General features: G+C 35.9%; 1 protein-coding gene across 2 annotated transcripts in view; it reads right to left on the bottom strand.

Annotated features, from left to right (window-relative positions):
• Positions 1–23,951, bottom strand: part of TAB2 (TGF-beta activated kinase 1 (MAP3K7) binding protein 2) — a 67,220-nt gene that overhangs the window by 16,327 nt on the left and 26,942 nt on the right. For both annotated transcript variants that reach the window (XM_087817679.1, XM_016223935.2), the window contains 2 exons: positions 10,683–10,873; positions 2,940–4,437 (listed from right to left, as the gene is read on the bottom strand). In XM_087817679.1, the coding sequence (XP_087673805.1) occupies positions 2,940–4,437; positions 10,683–10,784 (1,600 nt within the window). In that variant the 5' untranslated portion in view covers positions 10,785–10,873. The remainder of the gene's footprint in view (positions 1–2,939; positions 4,438–10,682; positions 10,874–23,951) is intronic.

Below are 23,951 nucleotides of genomic sequence, written 5' to 3'. Positions count from 1 at the left end.
TGGTTTTGAGAAATGGGCATTCAGAACAGTTCCTAGGACACATTAAGCTTTCAGCAGGTATTAGTTATTATATACCTTTAAAATTAGATTATTAATTCCCCTCCCTTGAACAAAGATGGACAGGAAATGTTGGGGTGTGGATTTAGATAGGGAGACCAGGGGGTTAACTGTGGATTTTGGGAGAAGAGAATTTCAGACAGAGGAAACAGCAAGTTCAAGGGTAAATTTGGAAGTTATTAGCACATAATAATAATAATACAACAGTCACAGTTTGCTTGACAGGGATCTGTTCTGAGAAATGTGTTGCTGGACCATTTCATCGCTGTGCAGACATCATAGAGTGCACTTACACAAATGGAGATGGTCTAGCTACTACACACCTAGGCAATATGGTATAGCTTACTGCTCTTAGGCCACAAACCTGCACAGCATGTTACTGTAGTGAATACTCTAGGCAACTGTAACACAATGGTAAGCAATTGTGTATCTAAAGATATCAACAGAGAAAAAGTTCAGTAAAAGTAACATTTAAAAGGTAAACTGTGTGCTAGGTTGTGGAGCAGGGCGAGGGGGAAGGCTGTGTAGGGAGGTGCCATCTGTGGGAAAATAGACATCATGAGGAGGCAGGAAGGAAGGAGAGAGGGAAGAGAAGGCTAGAGAAAGAGACCCAGAGAGATAAAGCTTGAGACTAAAAATAATAAAACAAAGAGAGAAAAGAGAGAGAGCTAGAGAAGCCTCGGAAGAAAGAAAGAGAAATGGAGGGAAGGAAAGAAGTGCGTACGTGTGCAGGAAAGCAAGTGTGTGCATGTGTGTGTGCAGGGGTGGGCATGGGCTCCTGGGCTCCCCTATTCCTCAGTCCTCTCTCTGGCTCCCTCACCAACTCTGGACCCCAGTCATAGTAGGATGCAGATAATGTGCTGATTACATAATTTATTATAATAATTTATTTAAACCACCCAGAGCTAGCAGTAAATTCAACACCTTAGTCAAGTCTAGCCTTTTCTTTCAACACAGCAACAAATTTTTTTGCTTATAATCCATTTTAATCTTATGGGACCATATATATGTGGTCTGGTGTGGACCAAAATGTTGTTACGCAAAGTAAATGACTGTATTTAAAGTCATGAGACTGAATGGGATCACTTCTTAAAGAACAACATGTGAGAGGTCAAAGATACAGGAAAACCAGTAAAGGATAAAAGGAGAGGTGGGAATCTTAGTGGAGAATTCTAGCAGTTAAATGAACAAAATGTTTCAGAGAAGAGTGTGCTGAACTGTGGCACATGCAGCTGATATAAAGATCAAGAAAGATGAGGGCTCAAGGACCACCCCTGGGCTTAGTAACATACTGTGCCACTGCTGACCTTGACAAGAGCAGTTTTGGTTCACTAGTGAGAAAATCCTAGAATCTACTAGAGTAGATTCAAGACAGAATGGGAGAGAAATTGAGAATACTAAGTTTATTTTCACATGCCAGTTAAATATCTTATATGTAGTTCAATACCAAATTACCCTTATCAAATTATCTTCAAAAGAAATTTACTCTGCTTTTTAAAATCAGTAACTATCCAAACACAGGAAGTCTGCTATTTTGATGAAAGGAGAGTAGGGGAAGAAAGAGGACTTTGGGGGAAGAATAGGAATTAAGCGTCAGTGGAACAAATAATCGTGTATTAAAATTCACATACTGCTGAACTAAACAAAAATGGTTCCAGTTTAGTCACAAACACACGGGGGGAACAAGTTTTAGAGCAATTTTTAGTGTAATCAGAATCATCCATGAATCTTTAAAACAAACAGGCATGTAAGCACATGCACACCTAGGCTTCACCATTCACAGATTCTAATTGAGCAAGTTTGGGCTGAGCCCTGGGCATTTTTATTTTTTGAAAGCTCCATAGGTGATTATGGAATTTGAAAGCACCATAGTTCAGCTTGGGTTGAGGCTCATTAGAATATAACTGTTTAAAACATAAAATAAGTTCAGGCTCCTCTTAAGAAACTCAGCAGTAAAATCACTATTTTTAAAAAGGACAAGTGGCACTAGCAGCAGTAGGGGCCTGCATGCTGCAAGGGGGGTGATACAGTACACTTGGCACGATTCATTTGGGATACAGAGATGACTAAGGTATGTTGTTAGTCTAATGGACTCGCAGCTAATCTACAAACCTTCAGTATTCAAGAAAACATTTATCCTTCACTTGATTATGTGAATGAATCTGAAGGCTGAGCAACTTAAGGGGTCAGATAAAATATGACCTGATAGAAATGATCTCTACTTGAATTACTATATATATAACTTAGCACTGTGCCAATACCAACTAGTCTGTTTCAGAAAAGGACACTGAGAGATTTAAAACTAACACTCTTATTTACAATTCCAAATAAGAGGAAAAGCTGCATTAACTTATTTTTTAAGTGAGGCTGAAAGAGAGAAACCTTAGGAAAAGGATTCAGACTTTTTAAATTATTCTCGCACTCATAGCAATGCAGGCTTTCAGATAAAACATGGTGTCAGAGGAATGGAGAGAATGCTACTTGTCAAAGGAAGCAGATTTACTGTATTAGCCGACTAACTCTTGTTAAAATGTGTATTTTTATAAATTTTTATTTACAGAAAATTTAAAGGGAAAGTAAGCATCACCATAGGTACGGCAGTAATGGAAAAGAATGAGTTATAAACATTAAGAAAATAAACAAGCCAGAGTTGATCATTCTGAACATTTGACAATTTTATCATTCGAACTTGAAGTTACATACCATAATAAAATGGAAATTTAAAATTTATGTGAATACTCGCAAAGGCTCTTTAAAAATGAAATATTAATGCTGATTTAAAAGATAAAATAATAATGCTAATAGCCGTTTCTGCAGTGAAATCAAATGGACAGCACTAAGCCCAGCATGGAAAAGGAGCCCACCTTCGGGATTATCATTACCTTGCGTGTAGGCAGCATCATCAGATCCCATACTCAACTTCCGCGCTTCACTTATTCTATCCACATGTGCTAACGTAGGGTCCGTGAGGTGTTGAATATTCTCTGTTTCTACATAATGATCAGGATGATTTAGAAGATTTGTAAGTTCAAAGGTAGGGGACACAACCCCTGGTGAAACTGCAGGGGGTTTATTGGGAGAAACTGTAATTTTGAAAGTGTATTTTGTATTGGGCTGAGTGACCACCACTCGAGGAGAAGTTGCAGAGTTATTGCCTATTGCTCGACTTTTGGGAGGGTGGTGATGAATAAAGGCAGGGCCCATGCTCACTTGCCCAGACATATTCCTGGAGGTGGCAGATGCTCCAGAGTTTGTGGATATGAAAAGGGTGGGCTGATTCCGGATGACCTGCTCATCTCCTGTGGTGGCATTAGCTGAAATATAGACCTTAGGTTGACTACGGGACATTACCTCATCAGTATTTGGGGGACTGGCAGCTATGTAAACAGTGGGCTGATTTCTATTTAAGGTCTGGCTGTTGACAGAAGAGGAACTGCTGGGAGTTCGAGGTCCAGAAGAACGCAATTTTGAAGAACTGTTTCTTTGTGGAGGTTCAAGTTTGATTTCTATCTGGTTTTTTCGAGGTCCTGTTGAAATATTCTGAATGTTATATTGGCTATGGGCAGAAGACTGTGAGCTACCAGATGAATGAATTGTTGGTGGTTGTGGTGTAGTAGGTGAACTAATGGGCATGTAGACATGAGAGGTCTGGTGGCCTTGCTGATTTGGCTGCTGGGCTGAGGTATGTGACAGAGGATTAGATGCAGGATAAGTAGTCCAGGGAGCAGGTTGTGAAGGTTGATAGACTTGTTGAGAGTTCATGGGATTAAACTGAGATACCCAGCCAGAATGCTGTGTCTGTCGAGTTGTACCACTAGGAGTTGTAATGTAAGGCCTAATATAGATAGAATTTCCCTGTGGACTGTTAAGTACAGGTGGAGGTACACCATGTATGTGCAAAGATGTAGGAGTATTACGACCAGTCTGGATATTTGGGGCTAAAGTTACCATAATGGGATTAAACCTGGTAGTTGGTTGAGAAAGGTTAGATGTTCCTTTGCTGCCTAAGTGAAATCCAAGATGTGGTGCTGAATTTGAAGCACCAGATGTGCTGGATATTCCAAAAACGTTAAAGCCTTGAGGAACGTGAGCTGGTGCTGTCTGTGGCTCCTGCTGAAATAGTTCATTATTGGATTGACCGCCTTGAAGTTGTCCATCACTAATGCTGTGCGTTAGAGTCCTACTTCCATTCATTCTATTTCCTTCTCTTCCATGGTGGTAAACATTCTGTGACTGCAAGTCCAGGTTGAGAGAAGTCATGTGATTGCGTAGACCAGAAATTCCAGAATCATCCGAAAAATTCAAGTCTCCTTCACCGTAAAGATATCGTGTACTCTCTTGAGAGAGAACCGCACAGCAGGCATCCAGGTTATTATTATTCTATAAAACAAAATAAAAAGAGCTTGATGTTAAGAACCAGAAGCTAATGCTTATGCTCATCACTACTAAAATATTATATAATCAACAAATGATTAGTTAATAAAATTTTAACAAATATATTTGAAACTTATTTAAGAAGAAATATTTTTATGCAAATAGTTGAATTAAAAATCCTTATTACTAATATAATGGAAAAGTTCTCTAACTAGCAAGAGCTAAGTGAACCAAGTCATTGTTCTGTTTTAGAAGCTATTTTATAGTAAAATGAACTCACGCAAATATAATAAAATTATAACCTAATTAAAAATGCAACTTGAGTGCTGAACATTCAACTTAAGCATCTAATACTGTATGATTAACATTTTACACATTCAAGTGCTATATAAATCCTTTTAAAATGCCCTTTCAAAAAATTACATTTGTAGTATTTAAATTAAAACAAACACACACACACACACACACACACACACACACACACACACACACACACACACACACACGTATAAATGAAATGTCAGTTCCAGGTTGCCTCCAGAGTAACTGAGTTCATTATCTGTCTTTAGATAGCACCATATAATAATCTACTGCAGAGAAATAAGAAACAAAACAAAACAAACCAACCAGACTGTTTCTAAAGAATCCTCAAAAGAGACTAATCGCTATTCACAGATCATCCACATACATACTTACTGAACACCTAGAATATGCACGGCACCCTGTCTGAGACTGTAGAAGACTCAATGACATATAAAACCAAACTTTTCCCTAGAAGAGCTTGCAACTTGATTAGAGAGACAAACCTGCATTGGCTTTTGAAAAGGTAACATTGAAACATTGGTTTTGTAGCATATGGCTTCATAGGATATGTAGGACTGGGCTAGAAAAAAAATTCTTGAAGAAAATGGCATAAGTAAAGAAAGACATCAATGTGACAGTAAGTAAAAGTATGTTCTAAACAAGGTGACTGTCACAGATATGGCTGGAGTTAAAGGTATGTATTGGATATTTTGCAGAATACAATGTTAAAAAAGCAGACTAGGATTGAATAATTGAAGACTTTGAAAAATGAGTCACACTGGAGTATGGATTTTAAGATAGGCAATGGTGAGAGCCACTACATGTAAATGAACAGAGAAGTGAAGACACAAAGGGTGTTTTGGGAAGACAAGTCTATTGATACTTAAAATGAAAAGGAAAAAGGAACACTGACAAGACAATGACTATCTGATAGTGGAAACAAATTATGAAAGATTACAAATAAAGAGTCAATACAATCTGGCTACAAGAGAGAAAGAATTCAAAGAAAACTTGACAGTAGGAGCCTGATAGAAAGGGGACAGTTTTAGATATAAAGAAGATGAATAACCAAATGTCTATAGGTGGTTTGATATGAGATAAAATCTTGTGAGAAAATTGAACTAAAAAGGTATTTTGAAGTCTTGTTAAGAAATGGTGGCCCATAGTTTGAACAACAGTAGAAAAGGTTAGTAAGATTTGATTTTCCCACCACCCCAAACCAACAGTTCAAATCTCTCTTGCTATAAAAATCCTTTTATCTGACTCCTAACTCTGAATTGATATATAGTAGTTTTTAAAATGTAATTTTAAAGTTCATCACAATCCTTATCAACTGATTGCTCATTATATTTAGACCTTTTCTTTACCAAACCTAATTGGTGCTTTCTGCTTCAAGCTAACTTTATTGCTTATTACTAGTAAATTCTTCTCTCTTCTAAGCCTACGCTCACAAAGACTCCATATCTTCTCATCTCTTTGCCAACATTCCTAAATTAAAATATACATTCTCTACCAAATCCAATCCTAAGCTTCCTTTTTAAAAGCTGGCACTCATATTTACAAAGTCTTCCTCTTTAATTCTCTTGAGCTCTCAAAAATCCCTTCAATCCTTTATAATCTCTGATTATTTAATATGTTCTAGTCCCAGCTATGCTGTAACTCATACTACTTTCTTTATCAGAAAACATAAAAGAACTTACAAGGATTTTATAAGGCTACAATAGGGTAAAAGGAAATGTACTTTTTATATTAGGAAATTTTAAACATAAAAATAGAGAGTAAATATAATAAATTTCCCTATATTCATCACCTTTCATCTTTAACAATATCCATATATGGCAAATCTTTTTTCATTCAATGTGTATGCCCCAGCTACTCTCGCCACCAAGGTAGACCAAGTCTTAGACATTATTTTGTTTTCATCTGTGAATACATCAATATGTATTTTTTTTTTTTTTAAATATATCTTTATTGACTTCAGAGAGAGGAAGAAAGAAGGAGAGAGACAGACAGAAACATTAATGATGAGTCATTGATTGAGCCCACAACCCGGGCATGTGCCCTGACCGGGAATCAATGCCCATCGCCTGGATCCTAGGTAGACACTCAACCACTGAGCCACGCCCAGTGGGGCTGTTTCTTTAAAAATTAAGGATTAAAAAAACCCCCCACAACCACAATCCCATTATCATACCTTAAAATAATCAATACTTAATATTACCTAATATCCTAATAGTGTTAAGGTCCCCTTACTGTCTCATAAATGTAAGCAAGGTTCAATTATTTGGTTGATATGCCTCTTACATTTCTTTCTAAGTTTGTTTAGCCATTTGTTGAAAAACTTGACCATTTGTCTAAAATTTCCCGGCTGACCGCACCCTGTGGCATGAATGTCCCTGTGGCATGAATGTCCCTTGTATTTCAGTGCAAACTAGTAGTTTAACTATAGGTGTGAGCAGGTTCATGTACAAATTTTTGGCTAGACCCTTTAAAGTGTCTATTTCTTAATGCATCACACAAGGAGGCACAATGTCTGCCTGTCTTTTTGTGATCCTGAAACTGACTGATGGATCCTGACACTGTCAGCGTATGTCCTGGTCGGGTAAGCTCAGTTGGTTACAGCATCGATCCCTGGACAGGGCATACAATCACCGCTCTTCAGGGTCAACCAATGAATGTATAATTAAGTAGAACAACAACTTGATGTTTTCTCTCTCTCTCTAAAATCAATCAGTCAATAAAAAATGATATTACCGCCTTCATTCAGCTAATCATTTTCAGCAAGTACTGATCACTGTTTAGAGACTTAATTCCATTAGGGGTTGCAAAATGGTGATACTGGTGATATCCCAATTATAAGATTCCTTCTTCATGATATTAGCCGCAATTCTTCCTCCAATAATTTGCTCTCTTCAACTATTTGGTTAGTTTTTGCACAGAAGAGGCAGGATAAATAAATTTCTTTCTCTGTACTGGTTTTTAGAGTAATGAATTGGTACCCTAGCAACCTCCAAAGGTGACTATGATTTATTTTTGTATCAATATAAACTCCTGTATCTTTAACATTCTATATGTGTCAACTGACTGTGGTCATTATATCCTATCTTTAGGCTACTGGGAATGACTTCAGGTTGGTTCCTGGGTACCTATGACATGAACCCAGTAGTCTTTCATAGCTTCCTTGCTTTCTGATATGACAAGATGTCCAGATCACCTTGTATACTCCCTACCCCAGACCTGGAATCAGCTACTTCTATAATAAGCCCTGACTACTTTTACCCAGAAACTGTAGAGGACTCCTTTTAAGTGTATCAAAACGGGTGGGATGAGTTTTTAAAAGGTTGAGGATCATTGCTCTTTTGTGTATATGTATATTCTCTTCAAAGCTACAGAAGAACCTGAATCATAATTCCAGCTCCTCTTTCATTCTTCCCCAAGCTTCTTGTACAGACACAGAGATTATAGATAGTAACAAAGTATACATTATTATTATCCTTAGACTCTTATTCATTCACTCATTTAACAAGTATCTACTGAGCACTCGTTAGGCAAGTAAAAAGGAATACAATCACCGCTCTTCAGGATCTCACAGTCCAGTGGAGGAGTAATGTGCACAAATACAATACTCAGTGGTAGGGGTTTCAACAGAAATATAAAGACTACAGGTGGAGGCCATCTGAGAAGGCATCAACTAAGGATATGATACTTAAATACTAAGCTTTACAAACACTGAACGAACACTACTTAATGCATTACTTTGAAAAGAAAGTACAATTTTAAATTTACAGATTCAATCATATTTAGAGGGTTAAATAGTGAAAAATTCAGTTAAAAAAAATCAAAGTATCAACCATGTTATATTTTCACACTATTCTAAGATTTAATTACCAAATACCAATCAATTTTAAAGATATGAATTGCACTTGCTAATAAGATAGCTATCTTAGAGATTCCACAGCACAAGGAAGTGATGTGAGTAGTTCCAGAAACAGGGATCCGAGTAGGAAATAAAGTCAAGAAGAGAACAGAGGATAGAGTCTTATGTCCTCCTAAGAAGCAAGATATTCAAGAAGAAAAGTAGCAGTAGGGCACTGTCCTTTAACTACTTATTTTATCACAAAATTCTATTTGAAAAGTTAGGAAGAGGTACCTGAATCCTAGGGGAGACACCTTCCCCCCACTATCTCTGTTCCTCCCCATACTTTCTTTAACTTCTGGCTCCATTCTTATTACTCCCCCATTTTGTTTTTTCTTTCACATCCTATATCAACAAATGTGGACTATTGATACATTCACCAAATATTTATTATTGTCTTCTACTTTATTACTGTTACTAGTACTGGCTGCTAACATTTATTGAGCATTTGTTATGAATCAGGTATCCTACTGGTTGCTTTACCTGCATTATCATATTTAATTCTCTGTGAAGTTTTTATTCCCACTGTACAGCTGAGAAAAATGAGGATCAGAGAAGTACTGCTAGTAACTGTCAAAACTTGAACTCAAATCTGTTTATCACCAAAACATGCGCTATTTATTATTTTTAATTTTAATTTATTTCCTCCCAGCTTTATTGAGATATGATTAACAAATAAAAATTGTATATATTCAGGTTGTACAATATGATCTTTTTAGATATACAATGCAATAATTTCATGTATTTATATATTGTGAAATTATCAGAATCAAGTTAATTAACACATCTACCACTTCACAGAGTCAACATTTTTGGTGGTGAGAACACTTAAGATCTACTCTTTGAGCAATACAGTATTATTAATTCAAAACATTTTCAACACTATATTATATAAAGAGCCATGTTTGGAGAATTCCAATCAGTTGAGGATGACTACAACATAGGGTGTGAGAAAGGACTGGGCAAGAGATCGGGCTACAGAAAAAGGCAGAATTCCATATCACAGACCTAGTCATTCCTTGGTCAAGATATGAACTTTATCCTGAAGTTATGAAGAACAATGAGGTTTAAGCAGGTAAATATATGCTAAAATCTGCATTTAGAAAGACACTGTAGCAAAAATGAGGAGGGTAGATGGGAGATACTAAAACTAGGTTAGCATAAAGGCAGGTACACACCAATTAAATGTACAGATAAAAGGTAATAAGGGTATGAACAAAATGTAGTCACTTTATATCAAGTATAAATATAGAGTCTTTAAATTTTCATACTTTTAAAAATTCAAACTTTAATTTGTTAAGAATAAATTTGTCTAAATCTAAACTACTTTTTTATAGCTCTATTTTAACAAACTGAAAAAGCAGTTTTTGATAGAAAGATTTCCATTTTAATCAAATGAAAAGGTACAACTATCACTAAATAGTTAGAATTATGGATTTCTAAAACTGTACAAATAATAAAAGTAGGAAAATTTATTAGCTGTTTAGTGATATTAATTGGAAAACTTACAGGTTAAATTAAAAACATAAAGACAAACTTTTTTCTTTAGAACTGGGATGTTAGGCTTTGTCCAGTCAATTTCTCTCATTTTTACAGATCAGAAAACTCAAGTACAAAGAAGGCATAGTACTTGCCAAATATGCTTGGGGTGCCTATTTAGGATTAGAACCCAAGAGTCTTGACTCCTATTTAATGATTTTTCTCACTTTCACATGAAGATCTGGAATTCTCCTGGCAAAATAGGAGGGGGAAAAGTAAAGCAAGCTCATAGTAAGTATAAACCATGCATCAATGCTTTATACTGGGATCCCTTTTAATCCTCACATCTACTTTACAAGGCAGGTATTTTCCATATTACAGATGGGGTACAGAGACTAAACTTGTTAAAGGCCACATGACTATCAGACACCAAAGCTCATCTCTTTTCTTCATATTCATAGCCCATTAATGCCAACAAGAAGATAGTTTTCTTCCAATGTTTAAAAAAATACCAGGTTTGTATTAATAAATTCGGAAATCATTGAACACTGACCTGTAACATGCACCTGGATACAACAACTTCAGGTACTTCGGGGAATTTTTGTCGCAGGTCATGTAAAACCTGAAAATCAATTTGGTGGCTTCCTTGGGCCATTCGTATATTGCCCGATCAGGACTATTTATACAGCAGGCAATTCTAGGCCTTAGTGGAAATAGTACTCATCTCTTCTGTCCAGGCATTTTCTGTGAAAGAAAGAAAAAAAATTTTAATGCACAGTATTTTAATGAGAACTGATTACAGAATGAACACTGCTGTGGGTTTAAAATTTTAATACAAAAGGGTATTGTGCTCTAGTACCTAACATTTAATAACTATAAAAATATTTCGTCCTATAGTGCTTTCCACATAAGTTATACTATCTTTTCAGTTTATAACTCCTGATGGCAAACTTTAAATTCTCTAATTCCTATATATTTTTATGCTTTATAATGACTGTGCCAAAGGTATTTATTGTCAAAAGAAATTATTGTTAAAGTGGTCTTCCCTCATTCTTTTAAAAGGGGAAAGTGAGTAACTTTACTGATTTTTTTTTTTTCTTAATGATTAGAGGACAGCCTGAGGAGAGTAAGTCTCATTTACTTTACATAAAATTAAGATCCTAAAAAAGTTTGCGTGCTTTGTTTAAAAATTATCTATAATGCAGTATTTGCTCTTAATTTTCAGATATACTTAATCCTTAAATGTGTAATCAATTAATTCTCAAGGGCTTAGTAGCAGCATTTTATTCTGTGTTTCTATTATATCTAATGCTTGACCCAAACCCCAGAGGTTCTGATTTAATTGGTTGGGGAGGAGTGGTGGCATATAAATTTTTTAAAGTTCCTCAAGTGATTCTAATGTGTGGCCAAAGTTGAGAACTATCTACCTTATTTTTATTCCTAATATTTCTAATTTAAACCACGTTGATTCTTGAAAGCCTCTTTGGGATAAAAGCAGTAAAAGTAAATTAAACTGAAATAGCAACTTAATTAGCTTAAAAATACAGGTCTGTAAACTCCATGAATATAGGAATGAGGTCTCTTTGATCCATTATTGTACATCTAGCACACTGTAGACTGTTTTCAGCATAACAGTAAACATTAAAATCTTCTTAGTACATTTAGTTACGACAGAACTCCCGAGTCCTCAACAGAATAAAAGTCAGCACACACAGTAAACCCTGTCAGCTTTTTATTATCATTTGATTAAACTTTACTTAATTCTATATGACTGTAGCTTGGTTACATATCAGGTGAAACCACTGCCAAACCAAGTTATTTGCATTATAGATCTCCCAAATCTATTTCTATGTAAGACACATACACACACAAGTTCAGCACTCAAAGTTGTTTCTAAAAAAGAGCTGCAGGAGAAAAGTACTGAAAATTAGCAAATGATATTTTAAAATAATTTAAGGAGTAGAGCTCATCTTAAGAAAGTCGCTCTTGACTTCACTCAAGCTATCAGTTCTCTGCCTTTCCCTCTTCTGGACTAAGCCTCCTGGAAAGGATTGTTTATACTTAAGTGTCTTCATTTCCTTCCTCCTAATCTCTTATAAACCTAAACCACTCAGGCTTTCATAGTTTTCCTTTCACTGAATCCAGACTTATCAAAGCTGTCATAGACCTTCAGGTTTTCAAACTAAAGGTCAATCCTTAGTCTTCGTCTTACCAGACCTCTCTGCAGTTACTCCCTCATTCTTGAAACAATTTCTTCACTTGGCTTCTGAGATTTATACTCTTCTGGTTTTCCTCCTACCCACTGGGAGCTCCTTCTCAGTTTTGTCAGATTCTCTCCCTTTTCTGGACATCTAAATGTTGGTGGGCTATGGAGTTCAGATCTAGGGTTCCTTTTCAACTATACCTACACTCTTCTTCGAGGTAATCTCATCCAAACATATTGCCTTAAACAGAGGCTTTGCAAATTTATCTCTTAACTCCAAGGGAGCTCTCGCCCTCGAGTCCCAGATTAATATAGCCTGTGCCTGCCTGACATCTCCTTCTGGATATCCAAAATTCTTAGGATGTTCAAAATCAAACTTTTTTTTTTTTTTAAAAATATATGTTTATTGATTTCAGAGAGAGGAAAGGGAGAGAGAGAGATAGAAACATCAATGATGGGAGAGTCATTGATCGAGCCTGCAACCCGGGCATGTGCCCTGACTGGGAATCGAACCCCGACCGCCTGGATCCTAGGTCTACGCTCAACCGCTGAGCCACGCCCGGCTGGGCCAAAATCAAACTCTTCATCCCCCCCCCCCCATTCAAACTAATCCTTTCCCAGTTTTTTTCATGTTAGTAAAGAGTACTATCATTCATACTGTTGCTCCTTTTCTAACATCCCACATCTAATCCATCAAGTCATGTTGAATGTACCTGCCAAAAAAAAAAAAAAAATCCTGGCCCAGCTGGCGTGGCTCAGAGATTGAGCATCAATTTATGAACCATGGGATGGAGGTTCGATTCCTGGTCAGGGCACATGCCTGGGTTGTGGGCTCGATCCCCAGTGGGGGTGTGTGCAGGAGGCAGCAATCAATGACTCTCTCATCATTGATGTTTCTATATCTCTCTCCCTTCCTCTCTCTGAAATCAATAAAAACATTTTTTTAAAAATTAAAAAATATTCTGAATCTGACCACTTCTCCCATCTCTGTTACTGCTTTTGTGCAAGACACCATCATACTTCACCTAGACTGAAAGCAAAGCTCTCCTAACTCGTCTCCTCCCTGCATTCACTCTTTGCTCCACTTGTACCTCTACCCTATCGAGCAGAGTGATCTTTGTGAAAAGTAAATTAGAGCAATCACTCTCCCTGCTCAAAATCTTACAACACAAGGCTCCCGGCTAACCACCACCCCTCAGACTTCATCTCCTACCACTCTCCTAGTTTCCTCAGTTCTGAACTGAGCCTTTGGTTCTTTGATTTCTTGAAGAAGCCAATCTCATTCCTCCCTTAGGGCTTTTGGACTGACTGCTCCTTGTGCCTGGAATACTTTCCCATTAGACTACTTGCATGGTTCCTTATCTTACTTCGTTAAGATCTCTAACCAAATGTCCTGAGAGACAACTTCCCTGACCAATCACCTAAATTAATACCACACTTGTCTACCACCCCCATCACATTCTTATACCCTTTTTCTTCATAATTTATCTAGCTATCCCCAAAATGTTAGCCTGACAGATCAAGAACTTTGAGGTTTACTGCTGTCTCCCCAGGATCTAGCTCAAAGATGCAAGTTTGATGAAATGAAGGTTTTACTGTATGATTTCTTCACATTTGTTTCAAAACATATTTCCAATTATCTAGATTTGGAAATGTATACACAATTCAAGGGAGAAGCAAATAAATTTTCAGTCTAACTCAGGATCATCTTTATTATTTAAAAGATAAATCATGAAAATAAATTTCAACTTATTCCATTATTAAAACATATAAAATCTCTAAAATCCTTTGAAAAACATCACGCTTGCTTTTCTCATAAAGACTATCAAGTACACAAATGAGGAAACTGTTCAAATGCACCAATGTATTTGTATTTGGGGGTTCTACTTCCTGTAATGGCTAAGTAGCTCCTACTAGACCTACTCTCTCACAAAGAAAAACTATAAATAGACAGAGTATAAAAAACAACTACCTGAAGGCAGAAACAGTAATGGGGAGGTGGTGGTAGTGCCAGGGGTGGGGAAAAGAAGGGAGTCAGTACCTAAAAGAGGGAACAGCATGGGGTGACTTTCCATTTTTTTTAATAGCTTTTAGCCAGAAAGCAGGCCCCAATTGGTTTGGGTAAATAAAACCTAGATAGAAAATCTGTAGTCTTACTCGCTTAATGAACCAAAGGACAGACTTTGACATAACCACAACAGTTGAAAACCTAGTAAGTAAATCACAGAAAGAAGCACCAAATTCTACATATTCTATCTACACACATCTCTGATCTCCAAAGTACACATATGTGAGCGATTCTAAGCAGCCAGGCTAAGACTAAAGTAACAAAACTAAGATTTCAGTCTATAGTTTGAGTTCAGCCAAGTTAACTAAAACAGACAAGCAAGTAAAGCAAGCAAAGCAACCAACCAAATATCAATACTCATTGGAGGAACACAATGGAATTCACTGTCTTTACAATGTGTCATTCATAATGCCCTTGCTCTCCAGGTCACAGACACTCCTGGATGAAAGGCACATCAATACAAGTTCGTAACTTAGATAACTATTTTAACTTGCCCACTATTCTATCTTTAGCCTCTTTCCTTCTGCCACCTGATCTGATGCCTGCCACCTCAGTTTATCTTCCTATCAGATAATTGTTTCATCTCTTTTGCATCATTCAAAACAGAAATTGAACGGGGGCACGTTACATTAGGGAGAATTGTAGAGAATATAGCAAGAAAAAGGCAGGGCCCAGATAATTAAGCACCTTATAGGCCATTAAAATTTGGAGGTTTTACCTTCAGAGTAATGGGAAGCCATGCAAGGATTTAAGTTCAGAAGTAGGGAAGGTGAAATTATGTACATATGGAGAATGGCTATAGTATAGAGAAAAGGGCAAAAGAATATGTGAGAAGAACAGTTAGAAAACTACTGCTGTAGTCTAACTAGGAAATGGTAAAAGCTTGTAATTGCAGAGATACCAATGGAGACTGAGTACAAGGAGAAACTTGAGATATTTAGGAAGTAAAAATGAATAGAACTTGGTGATGGATTAGATACTGGGGTGAAGAGGAAAGGGTCAAGGTTGATTTCTGACTTGCTTAGTTGAATGGCAGTTCCATGTATAAATCAGGGAACAATGGAAAAGGTCTAAGATAGCAAACTAAGGGGTAAAGTATAGGTTTGGTTTTGAACATGTTTTGAGTCTTGAGCATATTAATGAATTAATTCATTTATTTTTGGCTGATTTAAAAAAAAATTACAGTTGACATACAATAGTTTCAGGTATACAACATGGTGATTAGACATTTATATAACTTACAAAGGAATCCCCCCCATTAGTCCAGCATCCATTTGATTCCATACAGTTATTACAATATTATCAATTATATTCCCTATGCTGTACTTTACATCCCTGTGTAGGTTACCTTTAAAACATTAAAATAGAGATATCACAAGAGGGAGTTGGAATATATGGGTATGTAGCTCAGAGGAGAGGTCTGGGCTGCAGATAAAGGCACCTTTGGTGCTGGTGTTTATCAAAACCTGAATGTAGATGAGAAAATCCTACAATATAATTTAAGAACACTAGAATAAAATATTCTTGGTTATACACAGTATAAAACATTATACAGTCATTATTAATTTTTCCCCTAAAGTGACCAAAGTTGTACCACCCTGAAGCTGCCTTTTGGGGTTATTTATTTTTAGTTGTGTATTAAGAAATAAGACTTGAGCGAAAACCTGTGACTCTCCCCCCTTCCTGCCCAAGAGGTTCAGACAGAAAAACCCAAGCTGTGTGCCTGTTAGCTAGACACCCTACATCCCACTGTTTGAGCTGCCTAGCAAATAATTCTCCTGCCATGTATGTTCCCCTCTTCCTCAACTAACTATAAATGTCCATTCTCACTTCTGAAATCTAATAACCCCCCCTCCTTTCCCTTTGTCCAAAAAATGTCTTATATACCCAATATTGCCTCACTGTCTTTGGAACTTTCATGTCTATGTGAATTCCCCATGTGCCTGTATTAAAACTCTGATTTTCTCCTGTTGATCTGTCTCTGTTAATCTAATTATTAGCACAGCGGGAAGAACTTAGGTGGGAAGAGAAGTAGTAATATTTTTTTAGCCCCCTATAGGCCAAACAACTAAACAGTATATTCAAAAACTGATTTTCAAGTATCTTAATAATTAATTTTTGTGTTCAGGAAATATCTTAACATGCATACCCTCTAATAAAAAATTTAAATAAAATTAAAGAAGAAAACATGAACATAGTTTAAAAAGTCAGCTAGAACTACACAGTTTACTGGGGAAACTAGCACGCTCCCTGCACCACGCCGCCCCATTCTTTTCTGTTCTGTAGAGGTAACCACTGAGCTGCTGCTCCACATTCCTACCCATGATTACAGGGTTATTTCTTGAGGGGTTTTTCCAATTTTACACATTATCTCTCACATTTATAACTCAGTTGCTATCTCATACCTACACCATGCTTCTTCATTCCTATGCCTAGTTACTTATTTTACAATATTTGCTTAAATCCATAATCAGTGTCAATTTTACTTTTTCCCCCTATAAATACTGTTATCCTAGCCAGTTAGTCTATTTATGAGGGATGGACTGTATCTCCAAGATCATTTACCATACTAGCATTTTGGAAAGAAAACTGTGTTCTTAATGAGAAACAAACAAACAACTGTTGAATATTTATCACATGTGACCAAAAGCTGGTTTTCCATCAAGTCCAATAAAACAGCAAAGCTCTTGGAATTCTAATCCCAGGGGAAAAGGGGAGAAAAAGGAGAGGGGGCAAGCGGAAAACACTACTATTCTGCTACTGAAGTTACAGATTTGGGTGGCATATTATTACTTTCTAGCAAACAAACTGCCTTAGTAAGATTAACAACAAAGAAAAACCCAAAACAATGACCAAAGAGATACAGAGAAGTATGTCTAAGACTGAAGTTAACTGCCCCTGACCAGGAGGTACCATACAAAGTAAATGATGGAGTGAAGCTAAATTCCCAGAGAACCAACTTTTAAAATGAAAAGTAGTAACTGGTAATGTACCGTGCATAAACTATTTAGATTTATAATTTAAACTGGACAGTCAAAATGCTGCTCTTTACTATTAAAACCTTATCAAAAAAGAATTTAATGAATAAATTAAATGCCACTGAGATGGGCTTAAAATTTTCCTAAAGAGTTTCCTAAGAGTAGAATTTAAAAAAATAGTATTCCACTTAAGCCATTTGTTTCTAAAAATTTTTAGTAAAAGAACATGTTAATAGTTAAAAACAGAGATAACCTAACATTACTAAATATTTCAACCTCTGTATTAGTGGACATTGTCTCAATAAGGTAAGACAACTAAATGAGGTAATGTATATAAAGTGTACAATATCTGAAACATAATGATGGCTGGTTAAGTATAAACTCTAGTATTCTATAATCTGTGCTCATTTATTCATAAAATTTAACCTGTCACTTACTTGCAGTGTCTTCTTCTTGGGCAAATCATTTAACTTCTCAGTGCCTCTATTTCCTCATCTATAAAATGGTGATGATAGAGTAGCTATCTCATATGATTATAAGAATTAAGTGAGAAATACATGTAAGAGGATAAAAAAGAGTACATATAGCTGGAATGCAAGAAATAAGATAGCTTACATAAATGTCAGTCAGTAATAATACTATTACTTCTTTGTAAAACGGAAAAAACAACTCAAAGAATTTCAAGGATTAGTGATAACACAGTAAAAGTTAATTGTACTGCATCTGTCTGGCGTGTAGCAAAAAAAAACACACCAAAAAAACCCCCAAACACTGAAAGTAATAATTATTCTAAATATCATGAATTTCCACAAAGTAAAGGGAACAAAACTTTAGCAAACGGTTGCATGCTACTCTGGCTGCAGAATGTTAAAGGAGTTGACTGAACCGCTGAGATTTTCCTTTTCCATGTATGTGGACAAATAACTTGTGTAACTGGGGAACTTGGACAAAGCTGCCTGAGAAACCAAACAATACTGTATGTAAGTGCCAGATAAGTGAAATATATAAACTTCTATAGGTGCTTAAGGGGCTGAGGGAGGGAGTATGTGTGTGTGGAGGGGTGTATCCTAAATCATGGGTTCTTAATTAAGAAGGTTAAAGTATGAAGCAAGACAACCAAATACTAGGCTGATTCTGGAGATAGTGAGTCAGCCACCTGTCTGGCTAGAAGAAGAAAGGAGGGACAGGAGTAAAGTAGGGGATATGAAAAAGGAGTTTGGGGTGGGGAGTAGTTAGTTATAGGAGAAGCTGAGAAGAGCCAATGAAGGCTGCAAGTGTAGAGTGGCCTTTATTGTAGAAGGCTTTGATATACACTAATGTTCAAGTTTTAGTATTATGTAAAACTATATACATATCATTTTATCTTTGCCTCATTCTTACATAACTGAGTTTTACTGGAACACATTTAATTATTTCAACAGAAAAATATAGTTTAGGTTGAATATCAAAGAGAAACAGGATGACTGCATTAGGATTCTCCGTTAGCTTATGAAGGTAAAGAGATCTTCCACTTTGAGGAGGTCTTTCCACTTTAACATATATGCCACCCTAAAATATAATTGTGATTTTTATAATAACTCTGGAGATGAACATCTTTTCTGTGAACATTGGAATCTTGAGTTACACAGGACCCTTGGAAATTACCTTGTAAAAGTATGTAATTTAAGAAGTTAGAGAAAAGCCTTGTTGCCCAGTAGACTCCTTGCTAGACTTCCTCTTGCACACATCTGTCCAATTTTTACCTCTTAAAACCAGCCCTTGGCAATAAATTCTTTACAATAACATTAGTTTCAAAATGGAGAAAGCAACTTGTTCACTGCTGTATCCTAAATACTTAGAAAGTGTATGGCACCTAGAAGATGGTCAGTAAATATTTGTTGCAATAAATCTCTAAATACTCATCAGAATTCATACGCATTTTAAAGACTACTATAAAAAGTAGTATGTATCTCTCCTTACCCTCAGCTGTAAGTCAGTGCTGCTTAAATACCTTGTTTTGAAACTGCAAATTTGTTCCAATGCAATTGATATATTAGTGAACAATTTGAGCATTAAGTAAATTTTACTGTGATTTTGTCTGTGAGCAGCACAGGTGAATGCAGAAAATCATATTCACCTGAAACAAGCTAATGAATACACAAAACATAAATATGAACACACCTCAAAACTCTGCCAGCTCTCTCAGCTCACTGCATCCACATGCAGTCAGTCTGTCACACCCATCCACATCTTGTGACAACTTTCCTTCTGATTTCAGAAAACCCTCCTTTGACCACTTCATAACTGCCACATCTACGTTTAGTTCCACAGGCAAACTTCAGGCTTTTTCAAAGCAAAGAACAATATTTATTTGTATAAATGCCGTACAAGTATTTATATAATTTTTAACCACTTAACATTTATACTATCATGTTTTTTTTAATCCTCACCTGAGGATATTTTTAGAGAGTGGAGTGGGGGTGGGGTGGGGGTGGAGCAGGGAGAAACATCAATGTGAGAGAGACACATCAATTGATTGCCTCCTGCACATACCCCAACTGGGGGCCAGGGATAGAACCTGTGACCCTTTGGTTGCAGGCCAACACTAACCACTGACACACCAGCCAGGGCATATTACCATGCTTTTTTAAAGTTCCTATCCTATCTTTTTTTTTTTTAATCTTTATTCGAAGTTTTACAGATGCCCTCCCACTGGCCCCTCCCCCCGCCCCCCGCCCCAGGCTGTCACCACACTATTGTCTGTGTCCGTGGGTTATGATTATAATATGTGCATATAAGTTCTCTGGTTAATCTCCACCCCCCTTTCCCTCTGCTATACGTCAGTCTGTTGCATGCGTCAATGTCTCTGGGTCTATTTTTTTTGTCAGTTTATTTTGTTCATTAGATTCCACATAAAAGTGAGATCATGTGATATTTGCCTTTCTCTGCCTGGCCTTTTCCACTTAGAGTAATACTCTCCAGGTCCCTCCATGCTGTCTCAAAGGGTAAGAAGTCCTTCTTTTTGACAGCTACATAGTATCCCACGGTGTAAATGTGCCACCGTTTTTTTTTATCCTCTTTTTTTTAATGTTCACTAATGAAGTTTCTGAGTGTTATACTGTTGTACTCTGAATTCCATTTTTTCCATAAACTTTTTTTTTGTACAATTTGCAAAGCACGGTGATTTTTAGAAATAAATACCCATGTCAGATTTTAACAGAACTATCTGTACTGCAAAGCCCCTCTGACCTCAACAACTACTAACACTAATTTTCCCAGGATGTCTAATGGGAAGGCAGAATGTTTCAACTTCTCTCTTTGGTGGCCAACATGATGCTAACAGTCTGTCGCTAACTCTAATGTGTCTCTTCTGTGGGCTGCATGACATTATCACACTGCAGCTGAGTTATTCTTTAAAGTACATCCTCATCATAGAAAAAAGCAATGATATACAATAAAAATAGTGGAATGATGCTATAATTTTTAAAATTCAAGTTAAAGCAAGTTTTGAAACCTTCTGGCTTAAAGAAAGGTTTTAGGATTAAGCCAGAAAAAGAATCATATTACCTGCCTAATTACATATACCATTTTAAGCACCTTTTACATTATTGATGTATTATGTAATATGCCATCAAATGCCAATTAGGTAATAATTGATGCACTTCACACTTTTTAACTTTAAAAGAGTTTCAAATGTCGCTAAACATAAAAAATTTCAAAATTATTTTTAACAGCAAATTAGTAGGATTATATTTCTTGAAGGATGATTTTACAAATTTACGAGGGCAAAGCAAACTTTGCTCCCAAAATCTATAATATTAACCTATTTCCTACAAGTTCAAGTACAAGAATTACAGCTATGTAATTAAAAATCTAAAATTCAAATACTAACACCATTCAAGATTAAAAACAAGATAATTATAATCCATCTTTAGCATAAAACAGCTGTCATATTTAACTATTTTATATAGTTAACCAGTTATTTGCAAAAATAAAATAACAGGAACATACCAAATCAGAAATCTAAATGCTACTTACTTTAAGCTAGCTATTATGTTCAGATTTAGTGTTCTTTATAAACTTGAAGGGAGCAAAGAATTATTTTACCAAACAATGGATTTCTCAACTTTATAATCCTATAGTAATTTACTTTCTAAAGAAAAATAATAAAAATTAATAATATAACATAATGATCCACACTACCTTGTCTTAAAAAGAAAACTTCCCAATTTTCTCATATAATACACTGCCTCCAGTCCATGAATGCTGACCATTTCTTATGGTTACAAGGCTTACCAGGAATAAGTTCTTCTAAAAGGAATGTGCGAGCCAGCTACACTTGGCAATTTACGTACTGTGGTTTTGTGGTGAGTGCTACCATTTTCTAAGGATCAAGAAAAGTGCAATAAATCTAAGACAGAATGGTTATAATTCATCAAAACATATTATATAACTACCTTTTTGTGTATTTTCCAATTCATATCTCATTATTTTCCAATACATTAGGGCTTTAAGATAAAAACAGAGTTACCATTCAGTGCCTTCTTTTTTACTTAATTTTTGGATAATCCATCCTGTGCATAAATATGCATAATATTTTTTAAAAAGATGATATAAATTGATATGACAATAAGTTCCTACTTATGGGTAAAAGGGGGTAAAAAGATAATGAAAGCGCTTGAAAGAACCAATTTCTACCTCACATAACCATAAACATTTGTAATGAACCCAATGGTGTGGAAATTAAAGTAATTTGGTTAAAATATTAATCTAAAATTGCATCTTAATATGAAGATTAAGAGAAAGTTATAAAAAGTTTCATCAACTGATCCCTGTGCAGTTTCAATTCCTTCTTGGCCCTGTGTTTTCTCTGTTCTCATATCACTTTGCCCATCTTCTTTCTAATGTCATGGCCCTCAACTGACTTTCCCCCAGACTGGACTGCTAGCCAGCTGCTAGGTGTGTGTTATGGCTTTGGTAGTTGATGGTTAAGTTCACAAGTCAGACATAATGTAGATGGACAGTTATTATTGATGTCTTAAAACCTTTAATAACTAACAAAATGTTAAATCGGCAATTTTAAAATTATACGTATACACTCGATTGGTAATTTGACAACTGTGGTAACTCATGAGACTGCTAAGCCTGCTAATGAAGATAAAATCTATGTGCAAAGGAAAACATTTAAACAAAAGATTTCATCATTATAATAGTACTCAGAATCTTAAAAGGAAATGAAAGAGAATTCAAAATGAGCAAAGTTAAAACTGATAAAACAATATGCAATATTAAACTGAATCAAGTCTCTAAAATACAATATGGACAATGCAGTAATTTTCTTAAGTATGTGCCAGTCTTTCAAATCTAACACTTGATTGTATAGTTGTTTATTAGTCTTACTTTGGTTATGGAGAATGAATTTTTTGTTAGATCGCCAAGAATAATCTCAGAACTGTATAGAAACTCCTATCTCAGCAGATTTATTATATATGAATCTGCTTATTTCTCCAATTACAGATATCCTTAGAGAATATTCAATTTAATTACATTTTTAATTATATAACTGAATAAAGAAGAACCAGAATCTCATCCTATAATACTTATCCATAAATCTAGAAAGAATTCCCTAATGAATTATGAACTTTGAACTATAAAATATATGAAAGCGATCATCTAATTAAGTTCTTTATGAAATATTTCTAATGTATTATTTTCATATATTATATTTTTATATGTATTATGTATGTGTCTATATATAGCTTAATAAACCTGTTGAGTGCCTACAGCTTACTCAATACTATAATGGATGCTGAAATACTAAAATCAGTAACAGTTGCCTATGTTAAAAAAATGTTCATTTTAGTAGAACACAAACACAACAAATAAATGTAATAACTAAGTTGTTACAGATACAATGTGCAGTTCACAAGGGAAAAGGAGGGACCAGTGAATTCTGACATAGAGGATTTTAAGAAAGGGTTCATTAAAAAATGTAACAGCTAAGCTGACCCTTGGAAGATGGAAATATGTTTACTAGGTGGGTAGCTGAGAGGAAAAGAGTATTTCAGACTTAAGTAGTTGCCTGGGGAAAGACTTTAAGGAGTAAAGTAGCTGGCTAATGTTGACACGCAGGGAGTGAGACTAACAGGGAGAAAGTGGGATGAAAGATGAGGCTGAAGTGGGGTAGTCAGGGTTACATTACAGAAGATCTAATTGCCCTCCTTTGCACAATGCATGCTGCACCCCACAAGTCAGCAAAAACAACATGCCTCTTACTTTCTCAATATAGATAATTTATCTCTGAAGTTCCGGACCCTGCCCGGCTCTGTGACACTCTTACAAGTCCCACAGGCGGGTATGCATTCATTCAGCAATACTCATTATGTGCCATGTACAGGTGTATAAGCTGCAATGGAAGTCAAGAAAAAGAAATGCCTAAACTCAGGAATTAGGGAAGGGCAGGAGAACCGTCACAAAGAATGTAGTGCTTGAGCTTAGCTATGAAAGACGAATAATAAAAGTTTTACAGGGTATCACTGATGACTGTGTTGGGAGAAAGGCCATGAAAGAACATGACTAATTTGAGGAATTATG

This window comes from Miniopterus natalensis, chromosome 5 (assembly GCF_054644295.1).
Source record: "Miniopterus natalensis isolate mMinNat1 chromosome 5, mMinNat1.hap1, whole genome shotgun sequence".
NCBI classification, from domain to species: Eukaryota; Metazoa; Chordata; class Mammalia; order Chiroptera; family Miniopteridae; genus Miniopterus; species Miniopterus natalensis.
Note: the sequence above shows the minus strand (reverse complement) of the source record. Positions and strands in the feature narration are given on the sequence as shown.